This window comes from Eumetopias jubatus, unplaced genomic scaffold, assembly GCF_037043125.1.
Source record: "Eumetopias jubatus isolate StellerSeaLion01/CBP00866 unplaced genomic scaffold, mEumJub1_p1.0 scaffold_2, whole genome shotgun sequence".
NCBI classification, from domain to species: Eukaryota; Metazoa; Chordata; class Mammalia; order Carnivora; family Otariidae; genus Eumetopias; species Eumetopias jubatus.
Genome location: NW_028274808.1, coordinates 104,392,619 through 104,409,820, shown reverse-complemented (window position 1 = coordinate 104,409,820; position 17,202 = coordinate 104,392,619). Strand labels below are relative to the sequence as shown.

The following is a 17,202-nucleotide window of genomic DNA, read 5'->3' as shown; positions in this document are numbered from 1 at the left end:
ACACAAATATATACATTCCAAAATACCTGATTACACACAACATAAGGTAAGGATCTTTTGTACACTAATAAGTGAGCCATATTGGTGAAGTTGGTGATTGCAAAGGATATGTCTGGGCATATTAGACACTGTTGTACCATCTTGTTTGTTTTGGTAGTCCTATTAGAAATGGAAGAAGAGTAGTTCTTTCAGAAAAACCTTTGTGGCAAGGACAGTATCTCCACATTTAACATGGTTCTTGAGGAAAATATTTCCTGCTGTTCAGACAGATGTAAAAGGTCAGTGAAACACAATTGCTGCAGTTGATTCTGAATGTTGACCTCAGAATGCATGCTCTGAAGGAATGCTAACTACTCCTCCCATAATGCTTTTGCTTATTCGGATACCATTAAAAGCTCCACTTGACAAGCATAATGATGAACTGCCCTTTTCCCGTCAAGCAAAACGTTTGCATGCTAGACAGCTCTGTTAAGTTGGGGATTTATTTCTCTTCCAAGGATCAATTTTTCATCTTGTTCTGAAAACCCATGAAGTTGCTTAAAATTCACACAACTTACTGCCGATAAAAGTGAAACCCCCTCTCCCCGCCCCTGAGATTGGGCCTTGAGCGGTACAAGGTGTAATGATCCATCTGTCTTATAAACATAAAACCTCTTTGGTCCTCCAAAGGATGAATTTCCTGTCTGTGTTCTAGTACATCTGATTCAACTGAATGAATGGGTTTATGCTTCAAAAAATGCTTTATTATCCACCTCATCTTATTTTATAAAAAAATAAATAAATACATTTAGATGACTGAAATGTGAACAAACAACTCTAACCTTAACTTAAAGGTTCACTGTTGGATATTATTTTATCCCTGACTTATTAACAGCTCTCTTGTGAGTCTTTATTTTAATTATTTCATGCAAGACAAAACAAAACAAATATATTTGGCAGGTAAATAGATATTTTTCAAAATTGGGGGCGTATTCTCTTTCTCATTGCTTTTGTTGCTTCCTTATAGCCTTGCAAATATTTTGCAATAAACTAGTATGTTCTTCCAAAACGAATAAAAATGAGATAGTTTTGTCAGAAAACAGGAAACCACTGTAGATTATAATTTATGACCATCAAAGGACGGACCTTCCCAGAGCAAAACTACCTGAATCACTTTAAACTTCACAAGTGTCATCGTTTTGGCACTTAAAGGTATCTTTTATTTTCAAGAGTGCCACTTAACATGTAAATGCACCTGGAGATAGAAACTTAAACCTCATTGGTCAACATGCCGATTATCGATTAGTGGGCAGCTGTAGGAGGTAAGCTGAAATACGTTTCTTGCCAAATCAGAAATGAGCCTGGCTATGAAAACATTCTTCAAGAAGTATTGCTGACGAGGCTTTGATCTCTCTGGACTCAGAATCTTGATTTTAATAGTGAGAAAGGGATCATCTTAGTGGAAAATATCTAGAATAGGATCTTAAAGTGTCATTAAGTTTCAGATTGTATGACATGTTACATATAAAATGACATCTAACCACATCAGTATCACTTAGGGTCCCAGCAGGAAATAGGTGGCATGCTCAAAGAGGTAACTGAAGATAATCTAATGCAGGGACTAAAGGCAGGCTTAAGTGAACCACCAAATGATAATGAAGCACCTGGAGATAAAAAGCAGGAAGGTATTATATTACTGTTAGGCCTGAAGAGGCAAGAAGATGGTACGTGTTAATTGGAATCTCACAAGAGTTAAGGCAAGGGAGAGCGGCAGACAGACAGGAGCCGTGACTCTCTAGATGGAGGAATGGAGCCATTGCCAAACCATGACCCAGCACATTCAGTAGGGAGAACATCTGTCTACCTGATCTCTCATTCCTCTTGCTCTTTGAGCGCTTCTTGGGGCTTACTGTTGACCAAATCCAACCAGGAGCAGCTTGCAGGGAGCTCAGCCAGTGCTGTCTCTAGAGGCCGGTCCCCCACTGGCACGATGTAGCACCGAGGAGGGGGAGAAGGAACCTGGAAGGGCGGAGGGAGAATAATAGGCATGACATTTTACCATAATCTGAATTATACGTGATATAAACCTCCAGTTATTCCTCACTAAGGAGCTGGTGGGGGCTCTGCCATTATTCTACTCCTCTAAATTTCTCTTTTCCAGGTTCTGAAAGTTCTCTTTTAGGTTTTTATCCAGTTTTTTGTTCCACGTCATTCTGGGCAAGAATATGATAACAATCGTTACCGCGGGGATGTTTTTATTTGCAAAATCATCTTTTTTTTCTTTCTTTTTTGCTGAACTTTGCTTCCTACCGAGACTTCAATTGTTGCTTTCAATGAAGGATTTTTCTCTTTGACATAATTCTTAATATCCTGGCTGCCTAACTTCCCCCTTATGCTGGGACGGCTTTCATTAGTTCATTTAGCTGTACCACTCTCTCCTTCAACTGTCCTACCCTACATCTCCTTACAGTCCGTGTTCAACCCACCTCCACAGTGGAAAAGCTCTTAACAGTTTTTGAATGTAAGTGGTCACTCTCTGACTGGGGTCAAACTTCACAGTGTGACAATTATTTTTAATGTAAACTCAATTATTTTCACATGTCTGCCCTCATTCTTCTCTATTCTTTATTTCTTTTATTCTAGTTCCTTTACTATAGATTTACTTTCCTTTTCCATTCACTTACAGTGCTATGAATTAAATGTTGACATAATGGTGCATAATACATTGTGTGCGTGAAAGGTGTCAGAAGGGTTTAAGGTGGTCTTCTTGGTCAACAGATGGATTAAAAACCAGGGCCGATTTTATACTTTGCAGATCTATTTGCCTCCAAAATAAACATTTCTCAAAGATGGTGGCATGGGTTTTTTGTTTTTTGTTTTTTTTACAAGTTATATGATTCTAACTCTTTCTTTCTTTTTTCACTCCACTCAGATCCGAAGCCAGAGCAAAGCCTCTGGGTCTGGGCTCTGTGAGGGGGATGAAGTGGTTTCTATCAATGGCAACCCTTGTGCAGACCTCACCTACCCCCAAGTCATCGAGCTCATGGAGAGCATAACGGACTCTCTCCAAATGCTTATCAAAAGGTACAAAAGATTTTTTAGAATATTGATTTTCTCTTGAAGTTAGATGGGAATGACTATAGCTTCTACTAAATATATAATTTGTCATTTATGGGGAAATTGGGGTTGCTCTGTAGAAGGGTAATATAGTTAAACAGAAGTACCACCATATTTGAAAAATGGCAGTTAATTTTCTGGTTAATTGAGAATTAACTTGAAAATTTTTGTGTCATGAACTTTGTTGAAAATCTTAGGTATTTTAGACTAGCTCCTTAGAAAGCTCAGTATGTTGAACATAATTTAATACTTCTAGGTCAAGATTTTGTGGTGGGTCAGGATCACTACATTATAATTCCAGATTCACCAATGAATTAAAAGTGTTTAACTTTAGAGAACAAATTGATGGTTACCAGTGGGGTGGTGGCCGGGGGGTGGTGGAGGGGGAGATGGGACTTAAGAAGGGTACTTGTCATGATGAGCACTGGGTGTGTATGGAAGTGTTGAATCACTATTTTGTACACCTGAAACTAATATTACACTGTATGTTAACTATACTGGAATTAAAATTTAAAAAAAGAACAGCAATCAATTCCATTAAAAAATGTTTAAGTGTTAAACTGTGACACTGTACAACAATTTTTTATAGAAAGAGAGTGCCTAGGAGAAGGAAAAGAACGACAAAAACCCCTAAAAGCAGCTCGATTTCTGCTTGTCAGGACCTGTAGCAAAACCATCTGGGTATGGACAAAAGCAGATGGTTAGAATAAAGGGTTTGGACTGCTAATGGAAATCACTTCTTAATTTGATCTCCCCAAATACCACCCTCCCTACCTAATTGCTTAAAAATGCAGTAGTAAACTTTAAACATTAAGACAAAAGAAAACAACAAGGGCAATCACAAAAAAGCGACAGCTTCACCATTTTTACAGTCCTGTGCAAATCGCAGGACCGTGTACAAATCCCTACTGACTTTGCAAGTGAGGCTCTGACCATGCACTGTAATGTCTCCAGAAAGGAAAATTCTGGCTTCCTGGAGAGCAGCCTTCAGGAAGGTGCCAGAGGACAATCTCACACAGAATTGAAAGCTCTCCAGGTTTTGTCTTAACTCTGCAGAAACACTACGTGCGGCATTACCCCTCTGATAATCATTCACTAGTGATTCTATTTCACACATGAACTTGGTAGGGCCATAATCTTGTGAAAATAAAAGAAATGTAGCACTATTCTTAGACTCTCCCATCTAAATATTTACCCAGCAAGCCCAATGTCTAAGCCTTTAGGATCCTACTTAATTATAAAGCTGCCCTTTGCTTTTAAAAGAAAACTAAACTTTTAAAAAGAAAACTAACTGCGTCTTGCCAAGGGTGGACACAGCGTTTGCCATTATCACCCATAAATCTCTGAGGTATTTGAAGACTTCCATCTTTGTTAAAGGTTTAATCACATCCCAAATAAGGGGAAAACCTTTTCTAACTTGTTCCCTTTTTAGTGTCTTTACTCTTTTAATGAGGCCAGTTTCTTTGGAACATATTTGTGGTCTGGGACATTCCCTGCTGGTTCTTGTTTTGATTACAATGGCTATCACTGGGAAAATCCGTGGTGATTTAAAGCTGAGCCTTAGGTACATATTTACTTCCAGAAACAAATGAACTAGGTCTCTGCTACTTTTAATAACTGGAATTATGATGATGATTATTTTCTCTTAAGTATTTTGACTTCAGCAAAATAAATAGTTGATGAGATTCGAATGGAATCTCAAATGAAAATCAGCCCAAAGGCAATCATGATGATGATCATCATCATCTTCATCATCATCCTCACCACCACCACTGTTCCTGGTATCTGAACCTTGTCCCTATGTAGACTGAAAGGAAATGAGCATTTTAAGGACAGATCTTTAGTCTGTAGTGCTCTTATGATTTGTATTCATGTATATCCATTTTGCTTCTGCTACCAGTAAATGTTAACATTTATATGATCTATTTGCCTGTATTACACTCTGTAAGACTGGAATAAATTCAAGTGACTCTCTTCTCAGCTTCATAATTGATTGCTAACGTAATTCAAAGTGATTTAATCTACTTCCATCCGAGGCCCTCTTAAATTAAAACTCTCTGACCTTTTGGTACCATCAAATTTAGTTGCATAGAGTGTATTAATCATTTCCTATACAAGAAAGATCTAATTTGCTATCATCAGGTTTTTAAAAATGCTATGTTATAATTTTTTTTAATTACCAGGAAGCTTTACAGATTACTTCCTTAGAGAAAGCCGCAATTCATTTGACTGTTAGTTTTTTATTGTTTTTGTTTAGTTTTGTTTACTAAATGCAGTCAAAAGCAAAGTTGGGAGCAATGATTTTGAACATCTGTCAGAAATTCCATCAGACAGATTCTAAGGTATATTCCTTTGGGTAGCCCCTTGAGAAGGGGTTCACTCCCTTCAAATGATGATCTGGCATTAATCAAGGGGGCATTTTGAGGGAGGAGGAAAGGGGCAGAGATGGACACTGCTGCTTTTTAAAAAAAAACTTAACAAATGTGAGACATGAAGGCATCTCCTACAGCTGTTCTGTGAGTGATGCTTCTCTTCTAAAAGCATTTCAAGTTTAAATTAGAGTTTTAGCAAGAAGTTGTTTGACTCTTAAACTGGCATTGCTTCTTGCAAACCCAGATTCGCAAAACCAGCTGGGAATGATTAAGGCCAAAAGCAAAGGATGGTGGTGAACAGAGCTGGGCTTCTTAGCTGAGAGATAAAGGAACAGTTTGACTTCAGAGATCCTATAAGGAAATGCTCTGAGAGACAGGTTCAAATGGGAGAAGGGGAGACATCTCCGATTATAAATACTCCATGACTCAATGGTTCATTGCAGCATGGAAAGGATTTCTCTTTACACAAGAGTACTGGGCTGGGGTCCACTTATTACAAAACACATGCTCTCTGGAGCTTGAAAAACAGCTTCTATTTCATTCCTTTCAAGAAAGCACAGCCTCTAAAAGGATTACTTGAATTATCTGTATATTAATATTACTCTGAAGCTGCTGAATATGTTCACGTGACATTACAATGTTCAGACCTAAACTTAGAGTCAGTAAGTAAGACACTGAAATGCTTTGTCATATTAGAACGAACGTGGTTGTTTGAAAACACCCAAATAATTACAGATAAAGTTTGGACATCCGTGTAGCTATAATCTGTGCTTTTAAAAAATCAAAGCTGAGTTTAGGATGGATTTAGGTTCCATAATCTTTTGTATGCATTTTTGCTTTGCTTTAAAGAAAAGTGTATTTGGAAGACCCTTAAATAATAATATAAACATGTTGCCAACTTCTGCTCTCAAATATGTTGCAGTTGACATTTAAGAAGAAATATTTTGACGGTATCATGTATCATGAAAGTGTCAGAAAGTTCTTTGGCAGGTGTAACACTCTGATTTAACCTTCTGGACTGCTTTTTCTGTGTGCAGACCATCCAGTGGAGTAAATGAGACTTCCATCTCTGAAACTGAAAACAACCCCCCCGAGCATCTCACCCATGAGGGGCGCGTGGAAAGTACCACCCTGCAGATTCGACCAGCCGCAAAGAGCCAGCACAGAGAGTTGTACGTTGCCTCAGTCAGGAGTGGGGCTCCTCTAGCTGAGGACCAAGGGAGTGGTCCTGGTTTTTCTGGGAGCATAAAAGAAGAAACAGGCTTGAGCTACCATGTGGCTCCCCCTATGCCTGACTCCCAAGCAGGACGCTTAGCAGAGGAGATTATCTTAAGGGAGAAGGCAGAAGTTGGGCAGCCAGGCTCTGTGGTTGAGCTACAACTGTCCCTTTCACAAGAGAGACACAAGGTCACGAATGTCCCTGTGGTGGCTCTCGTGGGAGCTGAAAAATCCAAGTCTCCTGACCCAGATCCTCCCCACGTACACCACAGTGGGATCGTCCACATAAATTCAGTCCCCACGAAGGAGAAAGGGGAGCCTTCTCTGAGGTCCAGCAAGATAATCCAGCTCTCCAGTGGCAAAGAGTTAAAAGTGATCCAGGGAAGTGAAGCAGGAGACTCGGGGCTGCCCCGGGTGGAAGTGATACTCGACTGCTTGGACAGGCAGAAGACGGAAGGGTGCAGGCTTCAGGCAGGAAAGGGGTGTGTGGATTCTCCAGTAGAAGGAGGGCAGTCAGAAGCACCTCCTTCTCTGGTATCCTTTGCAGTCTCATCAGAAGGCACAGAGCAGGGAGAAGATCCACGCTCGGAAAGGGATCACAGCCGACCTCACAAGCACCGAGCGCGCCACGCACGTAAGTCCTGCCCAGGGCCCCCGCTGGGCTACTGGAAGGGCCCTGGGAGCTTAGGACATTTTGCTGCTACTTCACTTACATGGATTTTTTTTTTCTTTTTAAGATTTTTCTTATGTCTCTCTCTGTGGTTAAAATTTTTTTTTATTAATGCACAGAATAACAAATGGGAAATTGTGGAGAACACCAATTTCTGAAATGAAGGAGGCAATAATTTGGAAGTTTGTCATAGATTTAAATGTATTTAAGGCACTTTCTTTTACCCCCAAAGGGCCAGGAGCTGTTCAAGAAAATAATGTTGTTAACGCGTCTCTTTGATTTGTCTCAAAATGTTGTAAGATTTCAGGTAAAATAGCAGAGGGGAGTATCTGAAGTCAGGTGGACTCGGAGTTTAAATGTCAAAAATGGTTGAGTCTGCTGCTGAGTGGTGTCTTGAAAATACAGGCTCCACCACTGATATTAAAAGCAGATCCTCATTTTGAAAAAAAAAAATCGTCGTGCAGCTTGATGATGCTTGCAGAAGTGAGTTTGACAGACAAGGACATGTGGCATACTGAGCAGTTACATGATCCTCTCCGTTTTGTATGTCTTCACTCGACTGCAAAGAATTTCATCTACCTTCTAGACACACGAGTCAGTCTCCCGGGCCCCGTGGAGGCATTTAAATGTCCCCAAATGTAAAATATATTTAAATTCAAGGCTGTCTACGGTATTTTGTTTTACCCAAGGGACTGATTACAGAAAGGAGAATGAAGATAAGAGTGTCAGTTAGGTTTTATGATTTTTGTTATTTCTCTCTCTTTTTCTTTTTTTTTAAACTAATTTTAGAATTTCATTTGTGGAGGTAAAGGCTGACTAGCAAAAGCACTTGAAGGTATGAATGATATGCAATGGTAATGAACTCAGTTATTCAAAGTACTATATTAAATCTTCTAACCCCTCATTATTCCCTTCCAAGCATATCTTTAGCATAACCATTTGTAGCTTTATTGGCAAGTGCTGTTAATCGTCCTTAGACTTGAAGCATCACATTTGTGGCATATTAAACAAGTGTGTTAAGGCATCCCTCCCATACTTTACATGTTGGCAGTGAAGTGAGCAACAACTGTGCAACTGTGACTGTCAATTTAATAGGAAGTTGTATAACACTGGTCAAAAAAAGGAGTTACATTTAGTAATGATTACGTATTTTACTGTTTTCTCTAAATAAAATTCGATTGCCAGGAAATATCTGTAACTTTGTTAGAAAACTATTCACTCTGATTCTATTTTATTTAAAAAAAAAAACGAATCATGAAGTCTGATTTTTTTTCCAGGGACAAAAAAAAAAACTAATTTCCAATCATAAAATATTCAAAAAGTTTTTCTGAAATTTCCACTGAACTATTTTGAAGAATTCAAAACTTGCTTGTGAATCATGCTCATTATCGTTAAATACATGATGACATTTAACTGATGACAGATGACAATTAACAGATGACAATTAACTGATGCTATACATTAGTTTGCCACCAATTTATTTTGTATAACAGTAATGAGAAAATAAAAAATTTAAGTATAAATGTTTGTTACTTTAAAACTGTCAAACTCTCATTTTAAATGACTGAATTTCTGCATCAGCTTTTACCCACAATTAAGAGGGTCACTAGTCACATAATTTTTAAATTTCCTCAAGATTTATGCTTATTCTTGCTGCGACTGAAGCAGTGTTATATTTCCAAAATAGCAATCCATTTCAAACAAATTTATCTAGACAGCTTTAGTAGCTTGAATTTCTTACATGTATTCACAATGATCCCGTGTTCCAAATCATTAGCAATTATTGATTCAGTGCCTTCAATTAGTATTCATTTAGTTTTTTGAATTTATATTAATCCAGTCACCATGAATACAAGGACTCTGGGGAGATGTCAGAGTTTTAAAAAAAGAAGAAGAAGAAGAAGAAGAAGAAGAAAACTTAAATATTTAAATTCATTACACTGAAACACTTTGAAATAACAGTTTCTTGCCCTACCCACTCCCACTTTTTAAAAAAATGCTTGGAGACAGTTTTATATTGACATTTTATTTTTTAAATATGGAAGTACAAAGTATGTCTTACCTTGTTTTTCAGAATATATTATGTCCTTAAATTGTTTCCTTTTTAGTTTTGATTACATCCTATTGACTCACATTTAGTAGCCAGCATTTATTGTCAAAGTAGAAAGATCCATATGCTGCATATATTCTAATCACCATACTGAAAGATGTATTTATATGAGCAAGTGAAACAGATCATTGTGCAGAGTTATATATTTCATTGTATACCATCATAAAAGTATACATTTTAAAAGAAATAAGAAAGAGAAATGAGTTAGATTGCTTCAAAATTCAGCAGCCAATTGTAAGCATGTTTTTCCATATCTACTTTCTCCCAGGAGAGTTGATTTCTGGGTTGCTATGAGGTCTTCTTGGAACTCATCAACTCACTTTACTTTTTGTACTTTCCCTAGGGCTCAGGAGGAGTGAAAGCCTATCAGAAAAGCAGGTGAAAGAAGCAAAATCTAAATGCAAAAGCATTGCCCTCCTTCTTACAGATGCCCCCAACCCCAACTCCAAGGGGGTGTTGATGTTTAAGAAGCGTCGTAGGCGGGCCAAGAAATACACCCTAGTCAGCTACGGCACTGGCGAACTTGAGCGGGAGGCAGACGAGGAAGAAGGTGACAAAGAGGATACCTGTGAAGTAGCCTTTCTGGGCACGAGTGACTCAGAGGTGGATGAAGAGTTATTGTCTGACATTGACGACAGCGCACAAGTTGTGAACTTTGACTGGGATTCTGGACTAGTGGACATCGAGAAGAAACTGAACAGAGGCGACAAGATGGAGATGTTGCCAGACACCTCAGGCAAGGGCGCCCTCATGTTTGCCAAGAGGAGGGAACGAATGGATCAGATCGCAGCCCAAAAAGAGGAGGAGAGGGTGGGTGGAGTGCCAAGCAGAGAACCCGACGCTGCACAGTCGGAGGGCCTGAGAACCATGGCTTCTTACCAAAGGAAGGAGGAAGAATCTGTAAGAGTGCAGAGCTCTGTGAGCAGAAGCTACATCGAGGTGAGCCATGGTCATGGCCACGTGCCCCAACAGAATGGCTTCAGTGGGGTGTCCGAAACAGCAGAGGCCCAGAGGATGATACCTATGAACAGAACAGCCAAACCCTTCCCGGGGTCTGTGAACCAGCCAGCGACCCCCTTCTCCCCAACCCGAAACATGGCAAGTCCCATGGCAGACTTTCCGGCGCCTCCACCTTATTCTGCAGTCACACCTCCACCTGAAGCCTTCTCCAGAGCGGTATCAAGTCCGGTAGCCGGCCCGGCACAGCCTCCTCCGTGGCCCCAGCCTGCCCCCTGGTCCCAGCCAGCCTTTTACGACTCATCTGAGCGAATAGCCTCCCGGGATGAAAGGATCGCTGTGCCCGCAAAAAGAACAGGAATATTGCAGGAGGCCAAAAGGAGAAGCACGACGAAGCCCATGTTCACTTTTAAAGAGCCCAAAGTAAGCCCAAATCCTGAACTCTTGTCACTTCTTCAAAATTCGGAAGGCAAAAAGGGCGCCGGAGCCGGAGGCGATTCCGGACCCGAAGAAGACTACCTCAGTTTAGGAGCAGAGGCTTGTAATTTCATGCAGAGCTCCTCCGCAAAACAAAAGACTCCGCCTCCTGTTGCTCCGAAACCCGCAGTCAAGTCCTCGTCCTCCCAACCAGGAACTCCAGTGTCTCCGGTCTGGTCCCCAGGCGTGCCTCCGACCCAACCTCCTGCCTTCCCCACGTCCAACCCGTCGCAGGGCACCGGTGTCTCCTCCATCAAAATAGCCCAGCCTGCCCACGCTCCTGCCCGGCCCGCGAGCTCTCTGACCCTGGCTGGTCCCTTCAAAGGACCACAACCAGCAGTAGCCAGTCCCAGCTACACACCTAAGCCAGCAGCTCCCACAGCAACAGTGAACGCGGCTCACGCTGGTGCCCCGGGACCATCCAATGAGCTTCCAGGAATGAGTGGGAAAGGAGCCCAGCTCTTTGCGAAAAGGCAGTCGAGGATGGAGAAGTATGTGGTCGATTCAGACACGGTGCAGGCCCATGCTGCTCGCGCCCAGTCTCCCACTCCGTCCCTACCAGCCGGCTGGAAGTACTCCTCCAACGTCCGCGCACCTCCTCCTGTGGCCTACAATCCTATCCACTCCCCCTCCTACCCTCTGGCTGCTCTCAAGTCTCAGTCCTCAGCCCCACAGGCCTCCAAGACAAGCAAGAAAAAGGGCAAAAAAACCCTCAATGCTTTGGACGTCATGAAGCACCAACCATATCAGCTAAACGCATCCTTGTTTACTTTCCAACCTCCAGATGCAAAGGATGGCTTCCTCCAGAAGTCGTCCGCCAAGGTCAGTCCAGTGCCAGCCATGAAGCAAGCTCTTCCTCCCCGGCCGGTGAATGCTGCCTCGCCCACTACAGCGCAGGCCTCCTCTGTGTACTCGGTACCCGCATACAGCTCTCCGTCTGCGTTCTTTGCAGAGGCCACCTCACCGGTCAGTGCATCCCCAGTGCCCGTGGGCATTGCCACCTCTTCCAAGCAAGAATCAGCCGCTACGTCTTACTTTGTGGCACCGAGGCCGAAGTTCTCAGCCAAGAGAAGTGGTGTCCCAGTTCAGGTGTGGAAACCATCTATAGCGGAAGAGTAATCTTGTAGCCGAAGCTGAGTGTCCACTTTGCTTGAAACAAGTTGTTTGCAGTGTTACTTGAGTCCCCGAGAATGCCTAGCAAGTCCTCAACTTACTTAATTTCAGATGTCACTTCCCAATCTGGGTCCAAGGAGCATACTATTTTTAATGGGTCAAAAATCTAACTCAGATTGACTTAAAACATATTTATCTCCTTTGCACACTTAAAAAATATGGGAGCACCCCAAAATAGACATGTGCCATTATATTAAGTAAGCAGGATGCTTAGGATTTATGCTTTAGTCACAAGAAAGACAGTGATCGGTGTTAGCACACATTGCACACAGCCTTTATGTAGCATAACAGCTATGCTTCTATGGTGAAAAGGGTCAAATGTAGTGAAAATATAACACGTATTGACGGAGATTTCCTTTTTAGGTAGTGCTTTATCTCTATTACTAGTGGTAAGGGATAAGAAATTTATTGAGGACAGGGATCAGCTCTGGTCTGTCAACCTCAGCCACCTGTTTGATGTTGCAGAGGAGGTGCTTTGGGGATTGTTGAAATGTACATAGTTTAATCAGAAGGGTGAGGAAGAAGGTGTCAGTGATTACTGAGCACTTATTATGTATTAGGTTTTCTATGTATTAACTCATTTCAGAAGACTTCCTTAAAGTAAATGAGATAGGGCAAAAAGGATAATTATCCTTAGAGACGGATTTCCATTTTCTCTTCCCAGTTGCTTAAGAAACGAAGTGAGCGTATCTCCAATTGCCCATGAAAGTGTAAATTTGTGTTCTTCAGCCGAGGCAAGTGGTAGAGTACAGTATTAAGTAATAATGTGAAAGAGGGTGAGCAGGCTGCAGATAAAGGTACATAAGACTATTCTTTTCCCTTGGGAAAGCACGCGATTGAGGCATGAAGGGTTACCGACTACAGGGGCTGATTGTGAAGCACGAGGAACCCCATGTGTGCGGAGGCTGTAGGGTGAGAACACACAATGATTAGCATCATTTCTGAGTGACCTCACAGATTGTTTTCCTTGTGTTTGTTTTGCTTCCTGGCCACTGCTTCTCCCACTGTTCCTTGCAATTCTATTCTCGCACCTTCACTTTGTAATTTATATTTGATGGACCAGGAGGACTCAGGCAAGGTTACCTTGTAAATTTGGATTGGTCACACACCATGCCGTCATCCGGCTGCCTATGAAGTTAATAATGTTGCTGACGGTAAACCTGAAGACCTTCCTCATATCTATTTTAAGTCCAAGTCTGACCAACCATGGAAAATATTCAACAGGAATTAATGTAGAGAGCCACAAAGCGTTTTTGACAGCTCCGTGGAAAACCATCTACTCAATACAGGAGATATGTTTAGAGACCTCTTATAAAAACTTGCCGGCTTTGAGGGTACATGGTACCATTTTAATCCTCTGAAAATGTCTGTATTCCTGTTCTTTTACTGCTATCACTGTCAACCTGCTATTTTTCACTATCCTATTAAAATATCACTTCCTTCTTTATCTGATTAATGTACGTATTTTTAAAAATAATCTTCCCTGTAGGACTGTTCTGACCTAAGTCATTTCTCTGATATTTCTCTTCTGTTGCTCCCTCAAACCTCTGAATTTCCTTTTGTGAGCGTACTCATTTGTCTGTACCTTGTAAAACTCCAGGACAGAACACACAAAAAGAATTAAGTCAGCTACAGGACAATGGAGCTGTTTCTTTTGCTTTTTTTCTGGAAAATCTTCCATTGCCTTTTGGTGGCAGTTTACCTAGAGGTTACAACCACAGGATGCAGCTAGGTCCCTCATTTGCCTTTTTTGGAAATCAATTAGGAAGATTAATACAGGTTAAAGGAAAAAGCAATCTATCCATTATATAACACTATTGTTTGGATTACTTGCTCCCTGCAAAGGAAGTCTGTTAAATGCTGTGCATTTTGCATTCTTTTCTAATAGGACAACCAAAAAAGGTTTCATAAGGTGAAGCAGGAAAGGAGATCATTTTTATAACTTTGCATTCTTGACATAGCATTTAAAGAATGAAGTATGAAGTAGAGGAAAGATCATGGAACACAGGGTAGTTAATTTGAGATCACCAGTTCAAATGTAGCCTGGGCTGGTAATGACCCACAAGTATTCCCAGTTGTCCAGGGGTTTGTGGTATGTAGGAATGAGAAGTGTTTTCAGTCCATTTCCTGTAGGACAGGTGGCAATCTTAGCAGAGCCACTATTTGGAGTTGATGACTAAATACACCACTAGCATAACTGGGAGTGTCATAGGGTGCCCAAAAACGCTTCTAAGAAACATGCCAGGCATGCAATCAAAGCATCCACAACCTCTACTGGGAACTGGAAGCATAGGTCTCATCTTGAATCGTATGGTCCTACATTATGGAGAAGGGGTGGAATCCTCCCGAACTATATCTGTGACAGAGTGTAACCACTATGACAGAGTGTAACCACACTGTGAGGCTGGGGGAAAGAAAAGGCCCGAGCCAGCACCCTGGAGTAAGAGGGATTCTCTTTGCCTCTTCTCCTCAACCAGAGAGCCTCCTGGGAACTTGCATGCAGAATAAGCTGTATGTACCACCTTTCAGGTTGGAATTATGGGAATGATGTCAGTGTGGCAGGTGGGAGACTTAGAATTCATGACCTCAGCTTCCCGCCCACCGGGCACCCTTTGCAATCTGGGTGTTGTTCGCTTTGTTGTGGTAGCAGACGTTTGACTGGTTGGTTGTGGGGTATGAGGAGGCAGGTTTGGTTTAGTTTTAGCACCTTGCCTTTTCCCTTGTCCTTTGTCAGCTTAGTTTCTAGGCAGAGCACCGATGAAGTCAAGTTTTCATCATCAACGCCATAGCAATGATCATGTACTGAGTGCCTGTGTTATGTTCGGTGCCTTATGCACCTTATCCCAAGGAATCCACTGCATGGTTTACAGGCACTGGGATATAAAATAAAATGTAGTCACAGTCACTGACTTGTTGCAGGATCTCATTCAATTTTTTTCCCATGAGTTTCCCCTTAACAATGTCTCAAACCTCTCTTCCTGGACCATTGTGCCATGACGAACATACACAACACTAGATATTCTAGGAAGAGAGGCGTATGTAAATTGAAATACAGCATAAGCCTCTCAGTCTTGTAGGAGAATAGACTGAATCACAGAACTGGTAAGACTGGGAGTCTGAGCATTGACACTTCAATCTTAAAACATTTATGATTTTGTTTCTAATATTTTGATAAAAACACATTCTGTTTTGAGAGAGGAAGAATCACACTGTTTCTGCATTTTGACTATTCATTGGTAGCATAAAGCATAAGTTTTTAGGCATGTATTTTATAAGACACATTTGGGTTGTCATTCTGGAGCATGTAAAAGTTTGTACTTCAAAATATATCTAGCATGATTGTTAATGGTAACATGTATCTCATTTAATCTGCACAAGAAGCAACTCATTTAACTATAGGAAAACTGATCCAAGTTACACATAGTTCTTTCAAGCAAGTCAGGGTTCTTTAATTCTTCTAGATCGTGCCAACCCCTTTCTAGAAGAGGGCTTCTTCATAGGGCAGCTGAGTATTATCACACAGCCTGAATTCTAGCTTGGCAGTGAGAGTCACACCTGAGATGTCAAAAACAAATGGGGTGTGGACTAGCAAACTTGGGACCACTGTCCTATTTACAGCTACTAGGTTAAAGAACTTTGAAGGTCATTGTGCTGCTGACAGGCATATCAAACACTGACACTCTGTAGGCACTTCCAGCCTCTTAAGAGCCCAAGAAGACACAGGACTGTTAGTGTCTGAGTGTGGGTTTAACCTTTCAGACAAAAGCCCTTGCTGTGTATCATTTTATCCAGTTATAAAGTTGAGAAGCTGCAAGCGCCCGTATTCTAAGGGTAAGTTCCTGAAATCCACTGCTGTTTTATGAGTCACAACCGGCCCAGCAGGAAGGCTGTTTGAAGTCATGGTTATCAACAAGAAGTGATTGTTTTCTGAAAAGCTAAATGCTTAAAATGCTTCAAAGGGAAGCAGTGGGCAGCAAGGGTGCTCATTCCCTCCTAAAATCAGAGTTGTTGAGTTTGTTTTAAAGACTGCTAAGAGTTCATGAGAAAAATATATAAATTCTAAGAACCAACATTATATTCCCAGACACACTGACCCTCACTGGTCTCATGTCCCCTTATCACTGGACTCTGGGGGACACAAAGACTCATGTAACACTTCAGTACTACTAAGTTCGTCAACAAGTATTCTGGGAAAAAGCAGAATTGAATTCTTCTCTAGACTTCCCACCAGGGTTGGCCAAAGGCCATAAAGCAAACTCACAAATTCCCACAGGACCCAAACACCAGGCAAAATCACTAAAAGAGGCCAGTCTCCGTTTCTTCCTCCACGGTTAAAAAAAAAAGTATGAAAATTATAGTCTATCCTATGGAGCAACAGGCCAATAAAAATCAGTCTTCTGGAAGAGCCCCCAAATCAGACTTATTCTTTCCTTAACATTATCACGTACAGCCAGTTTATTAAATTTTCAAAAAATTAATATGTTTCTATGGTATGTATATCTGCACACTAAATTACCTCTTGGCACTTGGAAATCACAGAGCTTATTGCTCAGAGGCAATTGAGTGAAGAAAAAATTTAATTTGAAAATATCAAATCCTGTCAGACATTTCTCAGACTCCTGATTTTATATAAGGTTTGCTAGCTAATAAAGTATATCTCAAGTATAAAGAAAGTTAGGCTTATTACGGGGTCCTATAGTTTAAGTCATTTTTTGTTATTGATACATAGAATTTATTTTACCCCTGTTACCTCATTCTTGGCATGTTTATCTAAATTATGTGTGTTTTTTGACCGGTGAAATATACATTCAGGGTCCCTAATAAAAGTGGTCCCAAGGACCTACTTTCCAGCCTACCTTCCTTCCTCTACCTGATAACACTAATAATACCCAGAATAATAACATTTGTATGTGCCATGGAGGAATCCTGCTTTCACAGCCTCTACTTCTTGAGCTCCTTGATAACTATTAACGATTCATTCATGGAAAAACAGAACAAAACCAAAAAACAAAGGATTGCAGCTAGCTCTGAGTTGAAAAGTAGTGCACAATCTAGGAATAAACTGAGAAAATTTTTCTTCTTGGGAATAAATATCAAACAGCAAAGTGTTTTGTTCTATGATTCGTTCA

At 41.0% G+C, this 17,202-nt stretch overlaps 1 protein-coding gene across 1 annotated transcript in view; it reads left to right on the top strand.

Moving 5' to 3' along the window:
• The window catches only part of SYNPO2 (synaptopodin 2), a 164,060-nt gene that overhangs the window by 125,766 nt on the left and 21,092 nt on the right, over positions 1–17,202 (top strand). Inside the window, exons 2-4 of the mRNA XM_028087388.2 lie at positions 2,912–3,063; positions 6,506–7,320; positions 9,810–11,989. Coding sequence (XP_027943189.1) covers positions 2,912–3,063; positions 6,506–7,320; positions 9,810–11,989 — 3,147 coding nt within the window. The remainder of the gene's footprint in view (positions 1–2,911; positions 3,064–6,505; positions 7,321–9,809; positions 11,990–17,202) is intronic.